Below are 24,013 nucleotides of genomic sequence, written 5' to 3' on the forward strand. Positions count from 1 at the left end.
CTATGGAAAAGATATGTCATATCTAAAATCGTAGGAAGATAACATAGGCTGAAAATATCATGTATTGGTAATAGTCATTTGTTCTATTTATTTCCGAGTATTGAGAGAGTATTAAGAAATGTTGAAAAATTTAATTTTTCATTGTGTTCTATGGAATTATTCTAAAAAATAGAGATTTTTGAACATATTAAGACATGTTTCTCAAAAACTGCACTGTAACACAAAAGAATGCTATTTTATTGTGTCGTGGGACAATAGCCTTATGATAATACGCAATAAACCAATGAACATTGTCATTCAATTTTATGATAAATTTTCTCAAATACATTTGGTGGCGCACTTTCGGCGAGAGTCGGAAATCCGGAAACAGTTGACCGTTTCAGTATAGGTGGGCGTGGCTACAGCATGAGAAATATCTGAAATTTACTTGGATACGAGTAATCATATTCAGCAAAAAAATCAATAACTGCCCATTTCAGTGGAACACAGATCTAAAATGGGGAACGTGTACACAGGCACTTTAAGGCCAATAAATGCCATAGAGCTCAAGATAGCTCAATGAGCCATGTGTCTGTCATTGTGTGAGTTCAGAGTTTTTAACCTTACCTTTGTAAAAGTTATTGTTACAACTTTGTTATCACATGGTTTGTATAAAAATCCCAGGCAATTTATGAGAACAAAGACTTGGCCTGAGAAAATGAGTGAGACCCAAAAACTGGACATTTAGTCCTGCTATTGAGATTTCTGATTTGTTCAGAAGCTCTAGGTAGCCTCACTGAATTGCCAGATGTGGGGCATAACAACTCCCTGCTGTGTTGTGGTGTTAACTATTTATATATACTCCTGATACACTGGTTGCTTCAATTATATTTACGCAAAGTCAACAGTAATTCTTAGGTTTTCATCAGATGTTATGATGTGATATTTATTTATTTATCTTGTATTCAAGTACAATAAGTTAAACTTCCTACACACTAACCCCAGCAGCTAATTGTTTTCTGCGGGCATCGTGGATCACATTAATGAAATTGTGCCACAGTACATGAATGAATGAATGAATGAATGACCGACTCAATTTCATACTCAATTTATATTGATCTACCTATTTTTAGCCCTCATCAAACAAAGTCCATAACAGGGACTCGTGTTTTGGTTTCTGTTTGTCTATCAAAATATCTTTGTCATATCTGGACCAATTGTGGTCAAATTTGGTACAAAGACAAGTCAAGATGGAATACTTATGCTCATCGGTTTGTTTTTTCATTTGGTTGTCTGGTGGTCATTTTTGTCACACACACAAAAAAAAAAATCAACATTTGAACATATTGTCAACAGTTTCTCAGGCATGTCTCGACTGATTCAATTCAAACTTAGTATTGTCATCACTATCAATACTGTTTCTCCGCCATACATGTTCCAATTTCATTTAAACATGATGTGAACAACACTCATGGTGGGTTACTGGTGCATGTCAGTAACCCACAATAAGTGTTGTTTGAGTTTGTTTTCTAATTTGACTCAAAATGGCCGATTGGTGACCATTTATGTGTAAAAAAACAAACAAAACAATAATTAACATTCGAACATGTCATCAACAATTTCTTGGCATTGACTGACTGTCATTTCCTTTATTTATGATTTAACTGGCAGCCATGTTGGTTTTTATTGTTTTGTTTTGACAGACTGGTGGCTATTTTTAGTCTGCCAAAATAACCCAACAAAATATTCAATTTTATTCAAACTTGGTATGAACATCACACCTGATGCAGATTAGTTTGTTTTATGATTTGATTTAAACTGGTTGACTGGCAGCCATGTTGATTTTATAGTCACATGTTCTTAACCAATTTTCAAACATGTTTTTACTGATTTTGATATGAACACGCATGTTTTGTTATTTGATTTAAAATGTCCATCTGGTTTATGACTGGCGGCCATAATGATTATATTTTCTAGTGTTCTTAACCAATTTTCAGACATGCTTTAACTGATTTTTATATGAACAACACACATGTTATTTGATTTAAAATGTCCAACTTGTTTATGTGTTGATTAAATAATTTTGTGCAATATAAGTATGATCTTATTCCTAGGAGGTTGACTGACATTTCGTGTAACACCATATTTTTAACATGCTCAATACTCCCCTAACATTTAATTATAATTTATCTAGATCTTTCATTGTTTATAATTGACAGTCACTAAAAAATGAATGAGAACTGCATTTTTTTGTACACCAACACTGATAACATAAATACTAGTATACAGCTATGAAAAGCCATTATAATGTAGACTAATTTCTATTAACGTTTTCATTCTACAACTATTACTTCAGTTGCAATCCATTTCTCACGTACAAAATAACCACATATTTCAAAGTGATCTTTGACTTTTAGTTGTACTTGTATTTCGTTCATTGTTTGACATCACTAAGCAGATCTATAGTGTCACATGAGTATACTACATGAAATAACTCAGTAAACAACATTAAAAATGTTAGTCCATAAATCACCTACTGTGGCGATTTCACTGATTGGCTACTCACACTTGCGATCATGACGAGTGGTCAAAGTACATTTAAACTCAGACTAGTAATATAATAATTGTATTACTATTCTGAGATTAAAATGAGCAGTCTCTTTGAAATAGAATAACTACCGTTATGATATGGTGAGCATCGTTCTATTGACAACAACAATTTCTGGTCGAAATACAAAACTAAATACCAGTAGAACATATTGAATGGCATATTGAGACGATGCTAAAAGGGTTTAATTATTTGACTAGATTGGCCCAGTCATGGCAATTTCATAATCCCTTTTAACAACTATAGAGGGCGTGGCAGAAAAGACCAGTCGTCACCGTTGCAATTTTGCGTCAACAGATAAAAGTATCTTATTTCTATTTTTGAATTGTTAGCTGAGGTGAATGAAACTCAACGAGATCTCGTCTTCTGTTCTTAAACTCGTATCGTTCAGCACAGAGACAAACAAGTCTCATGTCTCTTTCGTGCCCAACGAGATCTCGTTGACTATTTGCATCTACGGTCTTTTGAATAAACCCTAAGCATGGAGCTCTTTTTTTAGCTCCATGCCCTAAGGAATACAAGTATACGTGTACTGTTATTCTATTGTTACATAATGACAATCCTGTGGTGCAGTTCATCGAAACACGATGGTCACTAGCCTGACAAGTTCGCGTGAGTTGCGCCCTCCCGGTCCTCCAAACCCACCACATGCATGACAGAACGATGTAGTTTTTCACTTCCTCAGACGATTTTTTGTTAGTCGGGTGTGACACCGTTCGGCCGACGAGGGCGCCACTCACGCCTACAGGTCAGACTAGATGGTCGGCTGACTGATATTGATCTTGATTTTGAACTAATCTTGTTGCATACTGTATCATAGTACCATAATAATAAATACAATTGTCCACAATGTTGGACAAACAATGAATTCGAATTGTCATAACTGACAGTGAATACAATAAGGGTGATTAGCATATTCAGCATATTCTAGTTTTATGCAAATAACATTATATTATATCAGTATACATATTTCCAACGTGCTATTTCCAATGTGTTGACACAGGGAGTGACACGCAGTTCCAAAATGACATGATTTGCTAGTACATTGTACGTGTATTACTATTAATATATTATGCATGGTTGTAGTTTTTCCAGTTTCTTTCACGGACCCGTTCTATACTAGCCTGACAGGGTCGCGTGAGTTCACCCTCCGCGGTGCTCCAAACACGCGTTAGTGGAGGCTGATGCCGTTCGGTCGGCGAGGGCGTCACTCACGCCTACATGTCAGGCTCGTACTATACATATCCCAAGGACATTCTGAATTGCGCGTTAAGGTCTGTGGTAGAGCCTAAAGAAATCGCTCAGAGCTCAGTTTTTAAAGATTCATATTGTTATCAAATCGTTACCATGGATACCAACATAACTGCTGAACAACTGCACGAACGATGTTTACATTACTTATTTGATGTGTATTACTGTAAGACCAGATTTATCTGGTTATGTACGAGTTTATGTATTGCGTCAATAGATGCATTCAAATTTGTACTTTATTGTATATTTACATACTAAAACTGAAATGAAATTTATGGATTCAAATTCTGACATAATGTTTATGCATCCCAGTAGGTCAGTGTCAATAAATGCATTGAGTCTATTAATTAATTTTCTCAATGTCTCAATAAGGTATTTATGCTTACTCATAATTTGATTGTTCATTACTTCAACACCATGACATAGTTACTAAATTGATCGAGCTGATGTTTGAAATGTAGTAAATATGAGTACAGTGAAAGGCAGAAAGCTGTACTTTAGTTTATAAACATATCATAACAAAATACCAATCAGCTTTCAAACAAATTTAAATAGTTGGTGGTGATTGGCTCAGGGCTCAACACATTGTGACATAGCAACTACAATCATCCACTTTAATCAAAATGGAGCGCTTGCTGATTAATATTAATTAGAATTAACGATGATGTCACAATACCATTTCTAGATTGGTCAATTTTAATTCTAACAGCCATTTTGATTTGTATTTATAAAACGTTTATAGCGACCCCAGCTTTCTGTCCGTCACTGTGTTTCCACTATGAGTTCACACTGTATAACTTCCTCTAAAACATAACCAGCACACTCTGACATAATTCGTTTTCGATAAACATCACTCATTGGATTTGTGAAAACGGTGGTTTACTCCCTGTAAAAATATATTGATGAGCCTATTAATACATTCTCTTTAATTGCAGGTGCCGGTGTTTTCGGTTCTCCAAGCCTAGAATGATTACTGCTTTTGGTGGCGTGCTTAGGGAATCCCGATTAACGCTTGGGAAATGAGCGTATTCCCGATATGGTAATCCAGTAAATAAGACATGGCTATCCATTATGCAAATGAGTCATGGCAATGCACTATGCAATTAAGACATGGCTGCCCAGTATGCAAATAAGACATGGCGATCCAGTATGCAAATGAGACATGGCAATGCACTATGCAAATAAGACATGGCTGCCCAGTATGCAAATAAGACATGGTAATCCAGTATGAAAATGAGACATGGAAATCCAGTATGCAAATGAGACATGGCAATCCAGTATGCAAATAGAACATGGCTGTCTAGTGTGCAAATAAGACATGGCGACCCAGTATACAAATGAGACATGGCGGTCCAGTTTGAAAATGAGACATGGCTATCCAGTATCCAAATAAGACATGGCTGTCCAGTATCCAAATGAGAGGTGGCGACCCAGTATGCAAATAAGACATGGCGATTCAGTATGCAAATGAGACATGGCTATCCAGTATGCAAATAAGACATGGTAACCCAGTATGCAAATAAGACATGGCTGCCCAGTATGCAAATAAGACATGGCGATTCAGTATGCAAATGAGACATGGCTATCCAGTATGAAAATAAGACATGGTAACCCAGTATGCAAATAAGACATGGCTGCCCAGTATGCAAATAAGACATGGTAACCCAGTATGCAAATGAGACATGGTAACCCAGTATGCAAATAAAACATGGTAATCCAGTATGCAAATAGAACATGGCTGTCCAGTGTACAAATAAGACATGGCGACCCAGTATGCAAATGAGACATGGCGGACCAGTTTACAAATGAGACATGACGATCTAGTATCCAAATAAGACATGGCTGTCCAGTATGCAAATTAGACATTGCAATCGAGTTTGCAAATAAGAAATGGCTATAGGCTATCCAGCATGCAAATGAGACGTGGCGACCCAGTTTGCAAATAAGACATGGCTATCTATTATGCAAATGGGACAAATAGGCTAATATTGCATGTAGATATTTCTACCATTGTTTACGGTATATTACACGTAAAACGCTTTTTTTGCAAACGTGTTACATTAACTAAATTGTTTGGGGTTAATCGTTTGCGTAACTCAAAGTTATAACCAGTAAAGTAACATTTTTGTCAAAATTGTCAAGGAAGCCCACCCCTTAAAGTGATTTAAACGTTTTTGCAGGATAAGAAACCATGGCGAAATGAACCTACCATTGTGACATATTACACGCACTACTATTAGTACAGTTTTATCAGCACTGCTTTGATTTATGAAAATGTCAAAAAATTACCCCTTGTCAATTTGAAAACATAATTTATGGACCGTTTGGGTGCCTTGCATACCCGTTAGTAGGTTTCTACTAGTGACCCCACCTCCCCGGGCTGCTTGTGGCAAGGTCAGTATGAGTTTGCAAAGAAGATAAGAGCGTCAAAAACTAATAAGGCGAAGGAAAGCTTAATAATTCCGTTATTGTAAACCTTTTTGTGTCATTTGAAATCAGCTGCCAAAGAATTTACAGCGATAAATAATAATTGCAGATTATATAAATCATATTTATCAGAATTGTACTTTGTAACCGGTCATCAAGTGGCAGAAATAACTGATTTTTTTTCACGAAGTCTCAGAAACTGTTACGAGTTTGCGTCACATGCACGCTTGAAGTGATATCCTGATTTATACAGTTTCATCCGACACATTGGAAACCCTGGTTTTAACTCAAATATTGACATTTTAGTTTCTATGAGCTTTCCGGCGATAAAATGTTTGAAAATCTCCATTTTTTCTGTGGTGATGTTTGCCTCCTGTAGTTTCCAGTCGGTGCACGGAGGAACAGATCGCAGATGAATATTTTTGGCAAAATTTGACGTTTTCACATGCAATATTTCGAAGTTTCATTTAAATCGACTATTTCACATTTAATTGATCTTTTTGAAAGTCGGAAATGTATGTTAATTACACTACAGGTGCAACAGCTGATCACTGACCGCGTACCCTTCAATAACGCTACATGTATATACTTTATGGGGACCGCGTTAATTTCTTTCAATGGAAACGAGTCGGGTACCTCGTCTTTTTTGTTTTTATGAAACCTTTCACCTTCATAAAAAATGTATTTATAGACAGGTGCTCTTAATATGGAGGTTGTGTTATTTTTTTATGCATACTACTCATCCTACTCATTCATTTGACATATTACTTGAATGAAATAAGCTGCTGATTAGTGAGTTTCAAACGGGGTTATTATACCATATAAGGTAATTCGTCCTGGATTATTTAAACAATGATGAACCCGTCACAGTGTCATATTGGACGAGGAGATGAGTATATGGCAATTGACTGTGTTAGGCGATGCTGTTGTCTAATCTGTCTAATGTGTGTTTTGTCGATTGTAGTCAGTCGTTTGTTTTGTGTTCGTGGTTTGTATTGTCCGTATTGTAACAGTAGTTTTTATGATATGTATTCTGTATTTAGTCTTTTTGTTCAATGTAACCATATTAATTCGCCAAGGGGGATTTTGAGCTTTAAATAAAGTAATGTAAAATACTTGTGGTCAGTCTTATTTCTATGTTATTATATAATTACATAATAATAGTCTTCATTCATAAATAATGATAATTATAATAATATATAATGTTATTATATTTTAAATTACATGAATTAAAAGTATGTACACAAAGAAACTTGTCTTTTTGACTCCCGTGTGCGAAGCACAAAAAGGGAGTCTTTGCAGTTAGTGTGTCTGTATGTGTGTGTGTGTGTATGTGTATGTGTGTGTGTGTGGGTGGGTGGGTGTACTTGGATTGCTATATGTTCCGAGTACAAAAATACAGATATATAGATACTTCCGAGGACATACACACCTTCCGAGGACCTTTTTCATAGTCCTCGGAAAACATAATTTATATTAATAGTTAATTCGATTATTAATACGTTTTGCGTAGCTTAGGTTTAGTATCGGGGGAAGGTATGGTTCACGTTATATTAATATTAATATAATTATACCATACCTTACCCCGATACTAAACCTAAGCTTCGCAAACATTTCTATGTTCAGTCACGGGATATTCAACTCTTGTTTAATTAAACTTAATTAAAATGCAATTCTCCATTGTATTGCATTGTAATTGAGTTTAATTAAACTCCAATTAAAACGCAACCCTATATAGGAACGCGTTTTAATCGAGTTCATATCGCAACTATATTAAAAGTTAATTCAACTATATTAAAAGTTAATCCAATGAAGTCCTCGGAACATATAGCAATACAAGTATGTGTGTGTGTGTATGTGTGTCCGTCTGTTCCACTGATATCTCAAGAACCATACATCAGTTTTTGATGAAACTTGGTGCATAGATGCTCTGGGCCAATGCGCAGATTTGATTATGTTTTGGTAAAAATCTATGCATATTAATTACCTAATTTGCATGATAATTAGCTGATTTTTAGCTGTTCCATGACTGTTCCACTGATATCTAAAAAAACACTCATTGGATTTTGATGAAACTTGGCACACAATACATAGACACTTGGTACATAGATGTCATAGGACACTGCACAGACCTGATAGTTTTTAGGGTAATATGAGTACATATTAATTATCTAATTTGCATAATTAATTAATTTTCAGCTTTTGATATATCAAGTAGTAATCATCATATTTCAATGAGACTTGCTACATAGATCTTCTAGGATTATGCAGAGACCTGATTGGATTTTAATTACCTAATTTGCATAATGTTCCACTGATATATAAAAAACCACAAATTGGATTTTAATGAAACTTTTAAAGAGAACTATGCAGAAACCCAATTAGGTTTTGGTGAATATTTATGCTTATTAATCTCCTAATTAACATAATTAATTAACACTGATATCTCAATTACTGATCATCACATTTGAATAAAATTTGGTACATAAATGCTCTAGAACAATAGACAGGCCTGATTACTTTTGGGTTAAAATTTGTTCATATTAATTCTCTAATTAGCATAATAATTCATAATTTGTTTGTTCTGTTCTGTTCATATTTGTTACCTGATTTACATAATTAGTTTTCAGCTTTTCCGTCAATATGTCAGGTACAAGTAATTTTTAATTAATTTTTAATGTGTCTTCAATACTCTCAGCACACGGGAGTTCTTTCTAAGCTTTCTTTGATTACAGTTGTAATCGAGTTTGAAAAGACATTTGGTTGAAGTTACGAAGCTTGTTGCGTAGTGACAAAACTATTGGTGTTAAGAAAAAGAGCGCTTCTGAAACGTATGTATGTGATGTACAATACCGTGCTTGTAAGAGCCGCAACACTTGCCCCCCCCCTCCCCCCATGCCCGTATTATCATAATCCTCATGCTAATGAGGCGACTACGTCGACGGGGTTTCTTCGTCTGTGTTACACGGTGCCGTTGCCGCAATGCGACACTCCATAGGAAGACAACTGTATGACAGAAATCGTACATAATTTGATAGGAACCTGACTAAAATTGTCTTTTCTTATTAATAAAGATAACGACTAGGATATAATGCTAAAACTGGCACCATGTTGCCGAGAATATGGTGTCAACCTTAGAACTATATTTTTCACTGCCTGCGGAAGACTACATGGGATGAATTGCATACTAATTAGATGTCACCTTTCTAGCATTGCAACACGAATCAGGGTTACCAGGAAGGGGTTTGTCGCGTTTGGGCTGTAAATTTGTACCGGTGTTGGCAATTCCTCCGGCATTAAACTACCTCAGGTAGTATTTTGGCTATTGGAGTGCTTGCTCGTCGACGTACATCTGCCTGTAAGGATTACAAATCGCGAATTCAACCGGTCAAAGTGAGTACACGTAGTATAATATTCTGTTGGATGTTTTGGAAAAAATCCGCCATTATGTCACGTGCTGGTACATCCAAGTCAGCAAAATCATCGTTTTTATAGAGTATTTAACAGTTCTTCCCATTTTTGACATGGAGATGAAGTTGCGTTGGCAGTCACACGTCCAACAATCTCATTTGATCCGTTTAATGCCAAAAACACAGCCCCATATTGGAAGTCCTGCATGTTTCAATACGCCATTTTGTCGCGTTCGTTTGAAGCGAAACCCAGGTGAAGTTGTTGTCAAACGTCAGTACCACGTTGACAATTTCGTTCTTTGACAAGATATTCAATTCGTATTCCATATTGCAGTTCATTCAAATTCATCAATGCAGTTATGGGTGTTTATTTTAACTCTAAAATGGTTTCCGCGTGTTTAGGTCACCGTTGCCATACGGGACTTCGGACCGACGCATATTATCAATAACGCCTAACGGACTGCACATTCAGCAATTATATCCGCCGGCCCTGCATTACTCGTATTTTATCAATCGAAATATGTTTATTCTTTGCTATTTAGAACCTGACTTCACGTATTTTGGAATAAATCAACATATATAACAATAGTGTCGGGTAGCACAGTGTCCGAGGACCCAGCTAGCTTGCCGCCCATGACTTCCGACCGGGGCAACGGCGGGGCTGAGCTGCAACTCAACCAACCGGTAAGTTTGCTTGAAAATCTTGTAATATTTTAACGTCTAACAAGGGTAATACTACCTTGATCAACTGGCACATGTACGCATATCTTGGATGTGGGAGAAGTGGGCGTAGTTGCAGATCGATCCCGGAAGTGCGGTTGATGCCTCGGTTTTATTCGTTGTCAATATACGTATGCATGGCCGGCATGTTCATTGGTGGTGTATCAGTTCCAATGTTAAATATTCGCTATACAAGTATCTCGACATTCTTTAAATGACTTTCAACTCATTTAACTGTCTACTTTTAAATCATTTATTTGATACCCCTACAATTTCCTAAAATTCTGTAGTCTGTGTAATGCATCTGACACAAATATTTAATCATTACAATTATAAATGAATTTAGTCTTGTGTTTATACAGGACATGTTTCAACCAGCATTTGCTGAATATATTTTCAGAACATAGTCATTGTGCAATTTACTTTTAATTAGCATTTTCAAAGACTGTTAGGCATAACTGCTAAATTTTAAACATTCTTGTATTGTAAAATTAAACTATGTACGAGTAGCTTTTCACTGATGTAACATCTGTTAATAAAAACCTTAGAAATGGTCAGTTGAATTGGCTTGCAGTTTTATAGTGTTGAGCAATGTTCATCAAAACTGAGTCTCTCATCCAGTGATAATCTTATCAGGGTGACATTGCTCTTGCAGTCTTGTATGACCTGTTGTGAACTGCTTGGGTTCACAGGCCTTTCAGGCCCTGTCTGTTTAGTTCCCCATTATTTATTTCGTACACATTATTCTTTGGCATATTTACCCTGTGGTTAGTGTGTAGGCATTTAAAACTAGTGTAAGCTGTGGGGACAACTAGGATTATGAACATGATTCTCTGTATTTAAGTTAAATTTATTCAAACTGTACAACTACAATGATCTGTAATGTCAGGAAAATCCTTATTACTGCTGACAGTATTCATGAAACATCCTTGTTTAGAATAAGATCCATGGCCAGATTTGTATGCTGAATCAGATTCCAATATAACCATTTGTAGTTGTGAAAAAAGCTATGTAGCGTTTACCCATTTATGTACGTCCACATGGTACAGATTGCGGTGAGCATGTGCAGTATTTTTCAAGAGTGGGAGTGGCTTCGCATTTTGAATATTGAGGTTATTCACGGGTCATGGAAGGCAAAAAGTATAAAGTCTGGCATGGTGTAATTCAGAGTTCATTACTCTCTGTGCCGTTTGCATAGCCTTGGTGTTTTTTTCCTTGTAATGTAGGGCTTCTTTCAGTTGCAGGGTTTCCTTAAGGAAAGGCTTCATTAGATTACTTTTGATGTGTTGTATATTGCAGTTGCTCTCTTATGTACATGACACAAATCAGGAGAAATGTGCCCTCAATAGTTCTGCAGATTTTTATGAGCAATCTTCTATGTTAAACTTAGTTTAATATTTTCAAACCTCTGATAATGCTTTATCAAAGCAATTATGTCTAGTAAGCATTTAGCTGCATCTTTTATGGTGGTTTTATGGTCTACAACTTTATGAATGCCAACATAAGTTCAATGCTTGTTCATTTGATTTGTTACTTTGTTTATCTGCTTAATCTCTATTTGTACAGTAAGTAATTTTTAAATGTCTAAAGAAAGGTTGGTGTGAGCATAATGCGTTTCAAAAGTCAAGTAGGAATCATTGTATTTGTCAGTGACAGTTGTTGTTCATATGTCAACAGCTGTTAGTTTGGGAATTGCAAAAAAGGTAGGGGTCAAGCTAGAAACAATCTGCATTAATTTATATTGTGCATATTTATAGTGTGCTTGAATGCAATTAATATAAAATATTAATATAGATGTACGTTTTGTTCAGACGAGAATCCATATGGCTGTCAACTTTATTCTGTGTGAACTCATTTAATTGCTAGTTTTAAATTGTTTAAAATTTAATACATTTTTTGTGAAATTAGGCTTTGTGATATCACTTTAATGAACACTTGAAACAAGTTTGTTACTGTGCTATTATTGTCTCTAGGTTTATTTGAATTTTTGCTTTGCACATCTACTGCATGGCCCAACTGTATAGCCCATGCTGTGAGCTGCCAAATTCCTCGTCGGCTGTCAGGCGTAATTTTTTTTGATTTAGTCAATCAAAACCAAAACATATTTTACATAAAATACAAAACGCAAAAATAACAAAAGTTCAAACCAACCAGATTAAGTGTACATAAATTTTAAAATTGATGCATGATTTATTCTATTGGAAAATCTTTCCATTTCACCAATTGCAATATGTTTTTCTTTTTTACAAGTATTCTTTACTACATTTATTGAATTTACACAAGTTGGAATCAACCAAACTTGCCTAGCATGGTAAATGCATTGCTTAGTAGGTTGACATAAATGTGGTTTTCAATTTTGCTGAACCTAGTAGTCACTTGGCATAAATTTTAGATATTAGCCCCAATTATTAAATACTGTGCAATACTTTATTTTAGCTGGAATTAGATTTCACTGAAAAGAAATTTTTGTGTGGAATTTATTTTCACTGATTTTTAGCGAGATAAATGTAAAATATAGGAATAAAGGTATATTCGCTGGATTTTATTTTTACTGAATCATTCCTGCAGCGAAAGTAGAGAAAATTAATTCCAAGCGAAAAAAAAAGGATTTTGCACTTCATGGGTCCAAATGCAATGTATAAACAGGTGTATTAAAGTTTTATCTTCCTTTTTATAAAAAATCAGGCAAGAAATTAAAATTTTTCCGTGGAGGCCGAGTAGTTTACTAATTTCAAAATCTTGTAGTCGGACAGGCAATAATGTTGGAAAGCCCCTTAGTGGCTTGGTACTTGAAGTCATCCATACAATTGTGAATACCTGGAAATAACCAACATACTTCGTGTAGAGCCACCTATACCCATTATTTTGCTACGTCATTGGAGATATTTTAAAGGAAGTAGGGTAGTGTTTTGCTTAAAAGTGTTGGTGAAATGGGTGGCTGTAATAAAACCTGTCAAACCTATACATTTTTAAAAAGCTTTTGATCTGAATTATTTAAAAAATAATTTTTTTTTGTCGTTTGACCTCTAATCACTCGCTTGTTTATTTTTTCCTCTCAATTTTCACTTTAAAGCTGATATTAAAACTTGCAATTTATGTTTTAGTATTCTCTTCTTGCCACTGATGACACACACACTTGGCTCACACATACTAAATACTGTAGAATACTTTATTTTCGTTTGGAATTTATTTTCGCTGAAAGGATGATTCCGTGGAAATAAAATCCAGTGAATATACTTTTTTTCCTATATTGCACATTAAACTCATCAAAAATCAGTGAAAATAAATTCCATACAAAACGCCCAAAAAGCCTTTTCAGCGAAAATTAATTCCAGCGAAAATAAAGTATTCCACAGTACTTGTTGCTATGTCAAAACACTTGCGTGCGTGAATTAAGTGTTTCTATTTTCAAAATAAGTAATTTTAATGATTCAGTATACAACAAATACTATTTTTGGTTAAAAGATGCTCTTCTAATAAAACCAATACGGTATTTGATATCAGTAGTGTTTTTCTCTTGCATGCAGCGATGCGTCTTTGATCAACTAAGTTGTATTGCAAAGTTCAGATGTAATTGTTGGTTTACCTTTACTTCAATTGGATGTGCACTTCTAATGGAGCAAATGTGGTATTCTTAGTGCACCAGTCATCAACGCGTTAGGGTCAGTTAAAAAAAACAATAGGTGGTTAATTGAGTAAAAAGGGCTAGGGGTAATATTATGTTGAATTTTCTGTGGGACTAGATATTGATACTGTCTTCCATCTAGAGATTACTACTAGTTTGCCTTATCTGGAATCAGCTTAATGCACTTGTGTGTTCTGATATATGGAACTTGGAAGATAACAACCTGTGTTGTGAGGAAACTGAGATAACGGTTCTCTTGGTCTTGAACATTTCCAGTCAGTGTGAATAAACAAATTAGGGACCCTTGTTGTAGTAGGTTGTCAGTGCCACTACAGATTCTGCTCAAAGCACCAGTAGATACAAATTGACAGGTTGCTGGTATAAATTCACTTCAATTTCTATGTTGTGAAGGTTGCATTGTTTTGTATTATAACGATCAGCAATGCTTACTAGATGGTCCAGTTTCTGTGTATGTATTTATTCGTCACTAATACTAATTTTTACATTGCAAATTGTGCTGTGCAGACTATTAATCTAGTCAGAATTGCACTTGTCTATCACCCATATATATATAACCAGTATCATTTTAGCTGACAACCAAATTGTTTAATCATAATCAGGTTGAAATCATGCATGGACTTTAGAAATCCTGTGAAAATTTAGAATTTCTCAGTGCTATCAACATAGTATTTCTGTAACATCATGATTTTGAAACTCCCATAATACAAATGTAAAATGACACTTGTGTATTTATTGTTTCATATCACCATATTTGCTCTATTAATAGCATATGTGCATATGTAAATAGGGTATTTCTACAACTCTATTTCATACTGGTAATACTGGATTACATAATGCACAGATGACAAATTAACATATGAATACAGGGCAGTTACAGAGACTATAAAGAGACATCACTCAAAGTTTGCTGAACATAAAAAATAATGTAGCATCCTGTACATATTTACAAAAATAAAAATCACTATTAAATCAATTACTGAAAACTATACTGAAAACTTAGTTTTATGCCTTATTTTATGAATTTTCATCACCTATTTGTATGAAACATTGGTTATTCTAGATAATGCACTAGATAAGGTTTCCTGTATCATAAAAGCATCTCAGTTAACATGTCCCAGTACCAGCCGACCAATATTTTTGACATTCCAAATATTCATGGCCATTTTGTATCAAGAAAACTATACAGTGAGCAAAAAGTCCAATTGTTATTCTATTTGATCATTGTTTTCTCATTATCCTATACTGTTTTGTAATTATTTTTATTCAATTGAGGCTAACATTTAGAAAAAGTCACTGCGACTCATAGCTCACTGCTTCAAAAGAATAAAATAATGGAAATTTGTTCCGCGATAAAGCAACAAATCAACATGAAATAATTTTATTTCTAGTAAAGAGTGTTTTAAGCAAAATTAGCACCAAGAAATATTGTAATTTCATCTCAAAAAAAGATTGAATCGGGAGTATTTGGATAAAAAAAATACTGGGAAAATTTTTTGAAAACATGGCATAGAAGAAACACTGGGTATAGAACTAACTGAAAATTTGTTATGACCTAGCCCCTCCCCTTCACATGTAATCAGAAATGCTAGAAAAATTTAGCAAGCATGCAATGTTTGGTAGCAGTGGACATTTCATTGCGATTTTCAAGAAAAGATTCTCACAAAAACACCTAAAATTGTCTAATCTCATGAACAATTTTCAAAAATATGTAAAACATTGCGAAATAAAGAATATCTCTCGCTACCTGCCACAGAAAATCATCTATAAAAAAAAAAAAAATCAACTGTTTACAAACGAGCAGGCCATCAACTGGGTACATGAACAAGATGATTGAATGCGGAACCAAGCACCGTTTTATTATCCTGTTCATAGTAAATTAAATCTTGAAATGTCACTTGAAGTTCTACTCGGAAGTTTATTCGTCTTTTAGAATATTAGACAACACATTGAATTGTGTGAATATCAAAAGCAAGGAAACATTTCAGAATGTGTTTTTGTTTCTAAATATGATGATTGAGGTGTGGAAAGTCACTGAAATTTGTATATATTTTTTTTGCAATTCAAACATCAATGTAATTATGCTATCAAAAGTTACCAAATGCCAATAAAATATAAAATTGTTTGATGCAACTTCAAGGTTTCTAAAAGAACACCATGTATGAAAAGCATGTATAAATCAAATAAGGCATTTGTTGTATACTTGATCATTAACTCTGATGTAAAATGTATTCTATGTTGGAAACTGGTGTAATTTAACTATTATCCACTGTAGATTTCAAATTAATACTATTTCTGTCAAACTGTCAGATGTTCTTTTGGATATGATTTAATTAATAATCTCATTTAAATAGCCTAATTCGAGTCGATATCAGGGTGTGGGAGTGAATCATTTGGTTCATTTCATGTGTTGAATTAAGCTCTATTCACACATTTGCTGCGATTATTTGAATGAATGATTAACTAGAATTTGTGTAAAATGTGTGCTACATGCCTGAATGTGTGCAATTTATTGATGAAGTTATTAGTGTTGAAAATTCAGTCTTGCTTATTATGGTTTATGTGGATTTGAAAAGGACGAGTTTGCCACAAATTTACCCAGACATTATTTGACATGAAATATTCAGCAATCTACGCACAGCTCAGAGGTCAAAGTTCATGATGCAGGGATCTCCATATATGGTGTTGTCTAGGGGCCTTTTACAGGTAGATAACATGTTGGCATAGTTTATTTTAACTGGGATCTAAACACGTGTGTAGTGTATTTGACTCTGTTCTAAGTGGATACGTTTGCAATCATGCTATACTGTTTGTCACTGTTTGTGTAATCTTGTATGATGATTTTGCATTTGACCCAGGTAAGGTTAACTTGCTGTTCAATTTATATTTGACCTATTAACAAGGTTGGGGCTCTCGTGATTCTAATCACAACCACACTCGTGTACTGTATTGGCATTCAGTTGACATCTCTTGTCCAAGTATTTGTAGCGGAAGATTTGATAAAATTCTGACACATTATTTATAATTACTGCTATTCAGTATCCTGAGTAATGTCATTTGGCTTCACTTGGCTGCTACAAGTGGTAGCAAATTATGTATGTAATTTAGACGGTGTCTTCTCGCTGCCCACAGGCAGCTTTTTTGAAAATCTAAGGAGTTTGCTGAAAGTCCTTCCTGTTTTGAATAGGGAAGTGATGCACTGAAATTAAAATAAAAATGCTTGTTTTTGGTCATGGGTCGTGTTGAAAAAAGAAAACCCCACTCAAATTCATGATGTTACCTTCCCAAATCAAGGTGCAATTATTGCAACAAAAATTTAATTTTGGGGCTGTCTTTTCCAATTTCATCAGTTTAACATCTCATAAAAATTATTTACAACCTCTATTATTTCTCAGTTGGCTGGGAAATGAATGAACTTGAATTTCACCTGTCTACATAAATTTCTACCTGTCCAGGATGTGCCCTTTTTTTCTTAAGATTAATCATTACAGCTTAAAGTGTTTGGTCATTGTAATACATGGTCATTTGCGTTCTAGACAAAAGAGTAGATGAGTTACTGACAAAATTTTTAAGAAATATTTTTAGTGATTTATCTAGGATTATGGAGTTAAAACAAAACCCTTTCTATTTTGAGAATAAATGTTGAACTCTTGATAGTGGAATATGCAAGAAACTACTTTAGAGCAAAAACAATGGTTTACTGGTTCATGGCAAGCAGTAATGTGAACTCCTGCTTGTTGACTTTGAAGCCATGAAATGTTAATAATACCGAAAATTAATGTTCTTTTCTTATCTCCAAACAGTTTGAGCTGAATCTGTCCAGGAAGTCTCATTCAGACCCATTTTATTTTGCTTAGCAAAATGTCATTTTCATTTGGCAGAATTTTGTGATATTGCCCAGCCACAATTGACCCCACTCCAATTTATTTGTGCTTAGATAGCTTTTGATACATTCTGTTGCACCTGATAGACTAACTTTTTATTTTGGTCTATGATATCATTTGCCCAATTATGTGAATAGGCTTAAATTGAAAGGCAGGAAAAAAAAATGTGATGCTCATCATCCCTTGTCAGTTTGAAACATGTGCCTCGCACAATTTTTTTTTTATTGCTTTCAAACGGAATGAGGTTTTTAGTGGGGATATTAGTAGAGAGAATTTCCACTTTGTTGAACCTAATGATGTTGACATAAATAATTGGGTTATTTTAGGTGTAGTTAAGAATAGCACCTCTCATTGTTTTATATTTATCAATTGTATTGGCATTTCCATACAGGTACCCTTGCTCCTTGTACTAAATTATTTCAGTGACTAAAATTAAGGCCTGTCCACCTGTTCCGGACAGGTAAAATGTACAAATTAACCTGACCCTGGTGGACTGGTGAATAAAAGATATCAAGTTTTACTAACTGACCAAATGGGATAATACAGAGTTATTAATATCCAGAAAATTACTTTCAGAATTCTTAATGATTATGTACAGTACTAATGAGCCAATAATTATAATTTCAATAATGTTTTAATTTATCTTGCTAGGGACAGGTACTTTTAATCACCAACCAGTCCAATGGACAGGCAACCTAATTTCTACTTTCAAACGTACCATAGTTGTTGATAACCTTCATCTGATTTTGTAGGATGTCACATATGATGTGCAGTACCCAAAAATGTCTTGCACAATATTTGTCCGCTGTACAATGATGGTGCTTTTAATTGAGCTAGATAAACTAGCCTTTTATGCAAGTCTATTCTTGACTAGCTATCATGTGACATCAGTCGAGATCTGATCCCCACTCTGTGTGTAAAGGGCAAGATAAACTTCCACTCTGGCTTGATAATAGTAGTAGTGTTCATATTAACCTTTGTATAGATTTAATATTTATCATCAACCTCGTCCAGTCGCCTTGTGGTTTGTTTGATTTGTACATTGTGCTGCAACATATTGTCTTTAGTGTCGCCCGCTGACACTTTTTCCCATTCATTCAGGCTTTATGTATTGTTGATAGCATATAGAAATGTATCTTTTTTATTACCTGGTGGTTGTAGCAAAATATTACAAAATGGCAAAATATTAGTTGTAAAATCTGTATTAGAAGCTGCATCCCTAATACAGTCAAACCTGTCTATAAAGGACAGTCAGTGGACTGAGCCAAACTGTCCTTTATAGACAGGTGGTCTTTATATGGAGGTGGCCTAATTTATTCATGTAATCATGAATATTAATTAGGGTGGGAATTTTAAGGGAGATCATCAGCAAAACAAACCTACAATGAATTGGTCTTTTTAATAAGTCACTCATTTTCATCTGGATAATTACACAGCTTTACTTTTTTACTACAAATTATATCATGTAAATTCACTGAAACCAAGTGATTCTGCCCATGGATTCATTGGTGTATTTAATGCATAAGAACGATTGTCAACGATCGGCCGCATTGGTGTTTCAGCTCGGACTTTCACACTCTCGCCATGCAGTCTTATTCCCCAGCCCATCACAGGCGGTAATCAGTCCCATCGTTAGTATTGTCGATTGTACACTGTGACAAAATGCACAGGCAAAGTTGCCGTGTTTGAAAAAACAAACAAACAAGCATTAAAAATGAAGAAGCATTGGTAATAAACAAAATTTACCAAACTCGTAACGATTGCTCCAACTCTCGGCGTTGAATCAAAAAGTCAAACGAACCGGAAATGAAACACGATGATCGTACACGCAATTTTACAGTTATTTGTTGCAAGCATCGACGCATCAAAACTGCCCAAACGAAATGATTTTTTCTCGAATTATTGATATTACCGTTTATAAAAAGAGGATCAAAATAGAAATCATTTTTCGTTGAGAATAACCCAGAGATGACCCCTCAGTTTTGCCCATGCGCTAGCTTCATTAGCATAATTTATAACGATCAACAACAAACAACATGGCGGCCAAAATAGATCGGATTTTGCAATCCCGCGATGAGAATGAAATAAACGAATGTTTTATTATTTTGTTCGGGTATTTCATGTCGACAGGGTAAATAAAACATCTCTCATTTAATTAAACTGGTTCATTTTTCTTGTTTTCGGGACGGGAGGAATGTGCTCTTCATGTGCGAGACAGTCCACAGAAGTGGCGCTGGCCGGCTGGGGATCGATAGTATACCGGGGTAGTACCGATCGGAAACAAGCTAGTTTTTCATTTCCAACTTTGAATGAAACTGTTTTAATTTGTTGTTAAAATCTTTCCAGTCTCCAGACGTTACATTCAGATGATATTCAACTGTTTTTTTTTTTTTTTTACTTTTTCGCAACTTCACAATCCAAGTTGCGATTGTCACCCTTGTCTACAGATTGCGTACTCGGTAATCTGAACGTAACATATGGCCACTTTCCTGTTAGCGATTCGCAAGTAGCTATTGTCTTTTTGCTGAGACCGTCTGATGGACATGTTGGTGGTCGTTATACAAAGGTTAAAGTGTGAATAGGTCTACAATAGGGTGGTCGCTATATCCAGTGTCTTTAACGTGTAAATTGCGAAGGGACTGTACTGAGGTGGTCGCTATGAGCAGGTGGCCGCTCTGCACAGGTGGTCGTTAACACAGGTTTGACTGTAGAAGCTGCACCCATTCTTTTTAAACAATTGAGACCCCATTTCTCATACTTGTAGATGCTCTAATAGAAGTCGCATCCCCTCTGTTGCATTGTACCATTTTAATAGAAGCCGCGGCTTTTAATACAGGTTTTACAGTACTGTATTTCAGTGAACCAATTGTAACTTTTCCTCTGTTTACTGGCAAGTCCAATATATTTCTATGATTCTTTCATTAACCATTTGGACGCCATAATTTTACCCACCAAAAATTTCATGGAACATTTTGTCAATATTTTGATATTTTTTAATTTCATCTCTTGATCAAAATTTTTGGGTTCAATTTTGTGAATGACAACAAAAGTCAACATCGGCCCTCAGTTAATATTGAAGTTGTAATTCTCACATTTGGCTCTTGTTGCCATATGTTGACAGAATATTTTCTATAATTTATGTAGTAATAACAACTCTAGTCAGCAAAAATGGAATGACAACAGGACACTAGACCTTTGGCATGTAATTTAGGATTGTTGTATGAATATTTGTTACTAAAAATGTAACAGGTATCTTTGAATATTTAATTCAATATTCCCATAAAAAGGTCAGATGGGGAATGCCATACTTTCTTGTACTTGAAAATGTTGTCTTCATAATGCTGACATTTGGTTTACTTAACCTTTTTACCATCAGTTTTCATCACAAATTCACAATAGTTTAGTGTGCACTTTCCTTCAGAAGAGTGGGACAAAACGAGCTAAATATTTTTAGTGAAGTTGACTCAAATTTTGTTAGTTGCTCCAAAATTAGGGTTCATTTCCAGAAAAACACTTGGGCGAGTAAGTCTGGCAGTGAAAAGGTCAATTTCTTCCTGTGTGATTAGGTGATTGCATCTTAAATATACAATTTAAAAAAAAGTACATAAACTTTTAAGGAAGTGCAAGATCATCTCATACTATTAGGAAACCGAAAATGGGGTTGAGTTGCTGAGAAACAAAAGTCTGAAATGTTGTGGAAAATGGTCAAAATTTACATCGGTTACTTTAGTGTAAAATTGTCTTCATAATAAAAAATGTTGAAGCCTGATATGATTCATAATATTGAAATGCATCTAAAAAATGATATTTAGTGGGTTTCCACTATGATAATTTTCTATCATGTACGATGAGAATAATTTTGCTGTAACTGCCTAAACGAAGCCATGTAGCTTGGTTATTTACCTGTGGTGCATTATTTACACAACTCTTCCTGCTGTGAAATGTTTACATTATGCTGTTATTATATATATTCTGTTGTCATTCCTAGTAAGAAGCTCACTATAACCAACTGTTAATGTGGTAAAGTCAGAAGCACCATGGCAGTACCATATCTAGATTGCGCTATTACACGTTTGATATTTTGAATATTTTCTCTTCATTGTCGTCTGCACATACAATGTCTATTGCTCTGACTTGAACTGTAAAACTTCCTTCTATCAAAAATTCTTTTTCCACCAAAAAGACATTTTGGTTATTTTAAATGTTCATATTCACCGAAACATCCCTATAGCGAAAATTAATTCCAAACGAAAATAAAGTACTTTACACCAAACTAAACACTTAAAATTCCTGTATTTGCTCTATCACAAACTTATAAAACAACAAATTGCATTTTTTTTACATTGTATCTTTATAATTATTTTGAAAAATCTGTTCCCTTTCATAAATTGCTGAAATATGCTGACTTAAATTTACGCTACATGCAAGGAGAACTTGTTTATTGATGAGTTTTAATGCATTAGTGCTTTTACAGTATTTTATTGCTGTCTTTTTTTTGCTGAAATATTTCAGTAACTGCAAAAAACAAATTGTATTGTTTAACATAGATTGAAAATTAAGTAGTTGATCATATCATTTAGAATACGAAAAACTAACACTTTCATTGCTCGTAGTGCAAGATAAGTTATTGAAATCTTGTGTATGCTTGGACAGTGACCATTTCACACCACAATAAAGATTAGACCTTCATATCAACAGTGAACCCTACCTGTCCTAAATACCTTGCTGTTCTTAAGTGGGCAACTAGCATCTGTAGTAAATATATATATATATTATTATAGTACCTGTGTTTTTAATGGTTTCAAGAAAAATGTGTTTAGATGATCTGAGTGTACAACACAAAGCGTATTTTGTTACTCCCTAGTCTTCTGAGAAGCTACATTGCCCCTAGTTACATTCTTCATGATTGACTAAAATATACTCATTACCAATCGGTCTGTTGTAATTTACCTTGACAGTTATTATGCTATTGGCAAGTGAGCCTACATGTCTAATTGTAGACTATAAATCATTATTCCAAATGTGATAAAGGTTTACACCCCAAATTAGTGACAACTGCATGAAAGTGAAATTGCGCAATCCTAGCCTAGTTGTTTACACTTAGTTCCCGAACCAGCCACATGCTCTGTTGTGGTAAACAAAATTGTATACATGAATCAGTGGCTTTCAAATTGTACAAGGTTCCACATGTTGTTGTGACTTGCTTATGTATACCTGTCTTGTTGCCATGAGTTACTATTATTATGATACCACTTAATGCAGTTTTGTGTAAGCGTGACATCAGAGACCGGTGTTCATATATACATTGGGTCACAGCGTATTAATATGCAAATGATGTGGGTAGGAGTGATACGCAGTTAACATTCACAAAAGTAGTTCGGTCTTCAGTATTTACTTTGCATGAACTATGGCGGGAAATCTTTATCAAAGGAGTGTATACCATGCTACATGCTTTAGAAACCAGTTGTAAACAAAGATGTTTAATAAAGATTCCTACTGGTTATGGCACACTCATTGATATGGTTTCTGTTGGAAGACTTGTGCATAATGAGAAAATGTTCATACATGATACAAGTCTTTTGGATTTGCTTTGACATTTCTCTACTCATTGTTGACTTGATAAAATGATGAAAAAAAAAATTATCATTTTCATACAAATGTTCATTGGTTAAAATTTTTTTGTGTCAGAATTTAAAGAATATAACTAAAGAAAAATTAATTGATTAAAGGAGAATCAAATTGGCCAGTGTCGGGTCATATATAGACTTGTGTTATAGTTGGTCTACATAGCAATATTTTGGGGTTAATTTGAGGAGAGTATCCATGGAGACAGTACAGTGAGACCGTGTCAGAAGTTGATGTTACTTGTCTGTATGCGTACTTTGCTGCTTTCATGTAATGACCTAATCAGACATCTTTCCCACCAAACTGCTCGTGTGAAGCCCAGACTGAGAAAAATGATGAAAATTATGAACTTCATTGTTAAACATGTCAGCTATCTTGTAAGTGTAGAGTAATTGTTCTGTGTTAGGAATTTGCCTTTCCTAATATGGCAGGAAGCACGTACCCCGCTGAATACCACCTGGAAAGT

General features: G+C 34.8%; 1 protein-coding gene across 2 annotated transcripts in view; it reads left to right on the forward strand.

Moving 5' to 3' along the window:
* The first annotated feature begins 9,475 nt into the window (after nt 1-9,475).
* LOC100375250 (uncharacterized) overlaps nt 9,476-24,013 on the forward strand; it is a 35,169-nt gene continuing 20,631 nt past the window's right edge. For both annotated transcript variants that reach the window (XM_085496068.1, XM_085496069.1), the window contains exons 1-2: nt 9,476-9,658; nt 10,218-10,359. In XM_085496068.1, coding sequence (XP_085352194.1) covers nt 10,309-10,359 — 51 coding nt within the window. In that variant the 5' untranslated portion in view covers nt 9,476-9,658; nt 10,218-10,308. The remainder of the gene's footprint in view (nt 9,659-10,217; nt 10,360-24,013) is intronic.

Source organism: Saccoglossus kowalevskii, chromosome 22 (assembly GCF_978046115.1).
Source record: "Saccoglossus kowalevskii chromosome 22, keSacKowa6.1, whole genome shotgun sequence".
Classification (NCBI taxonomy): Eukaryota; Metazoa; Hemichordata; class Enteropneusta; family Harrimaniidae; genus Saccoglossus; species Saccoglossus kowalevskii.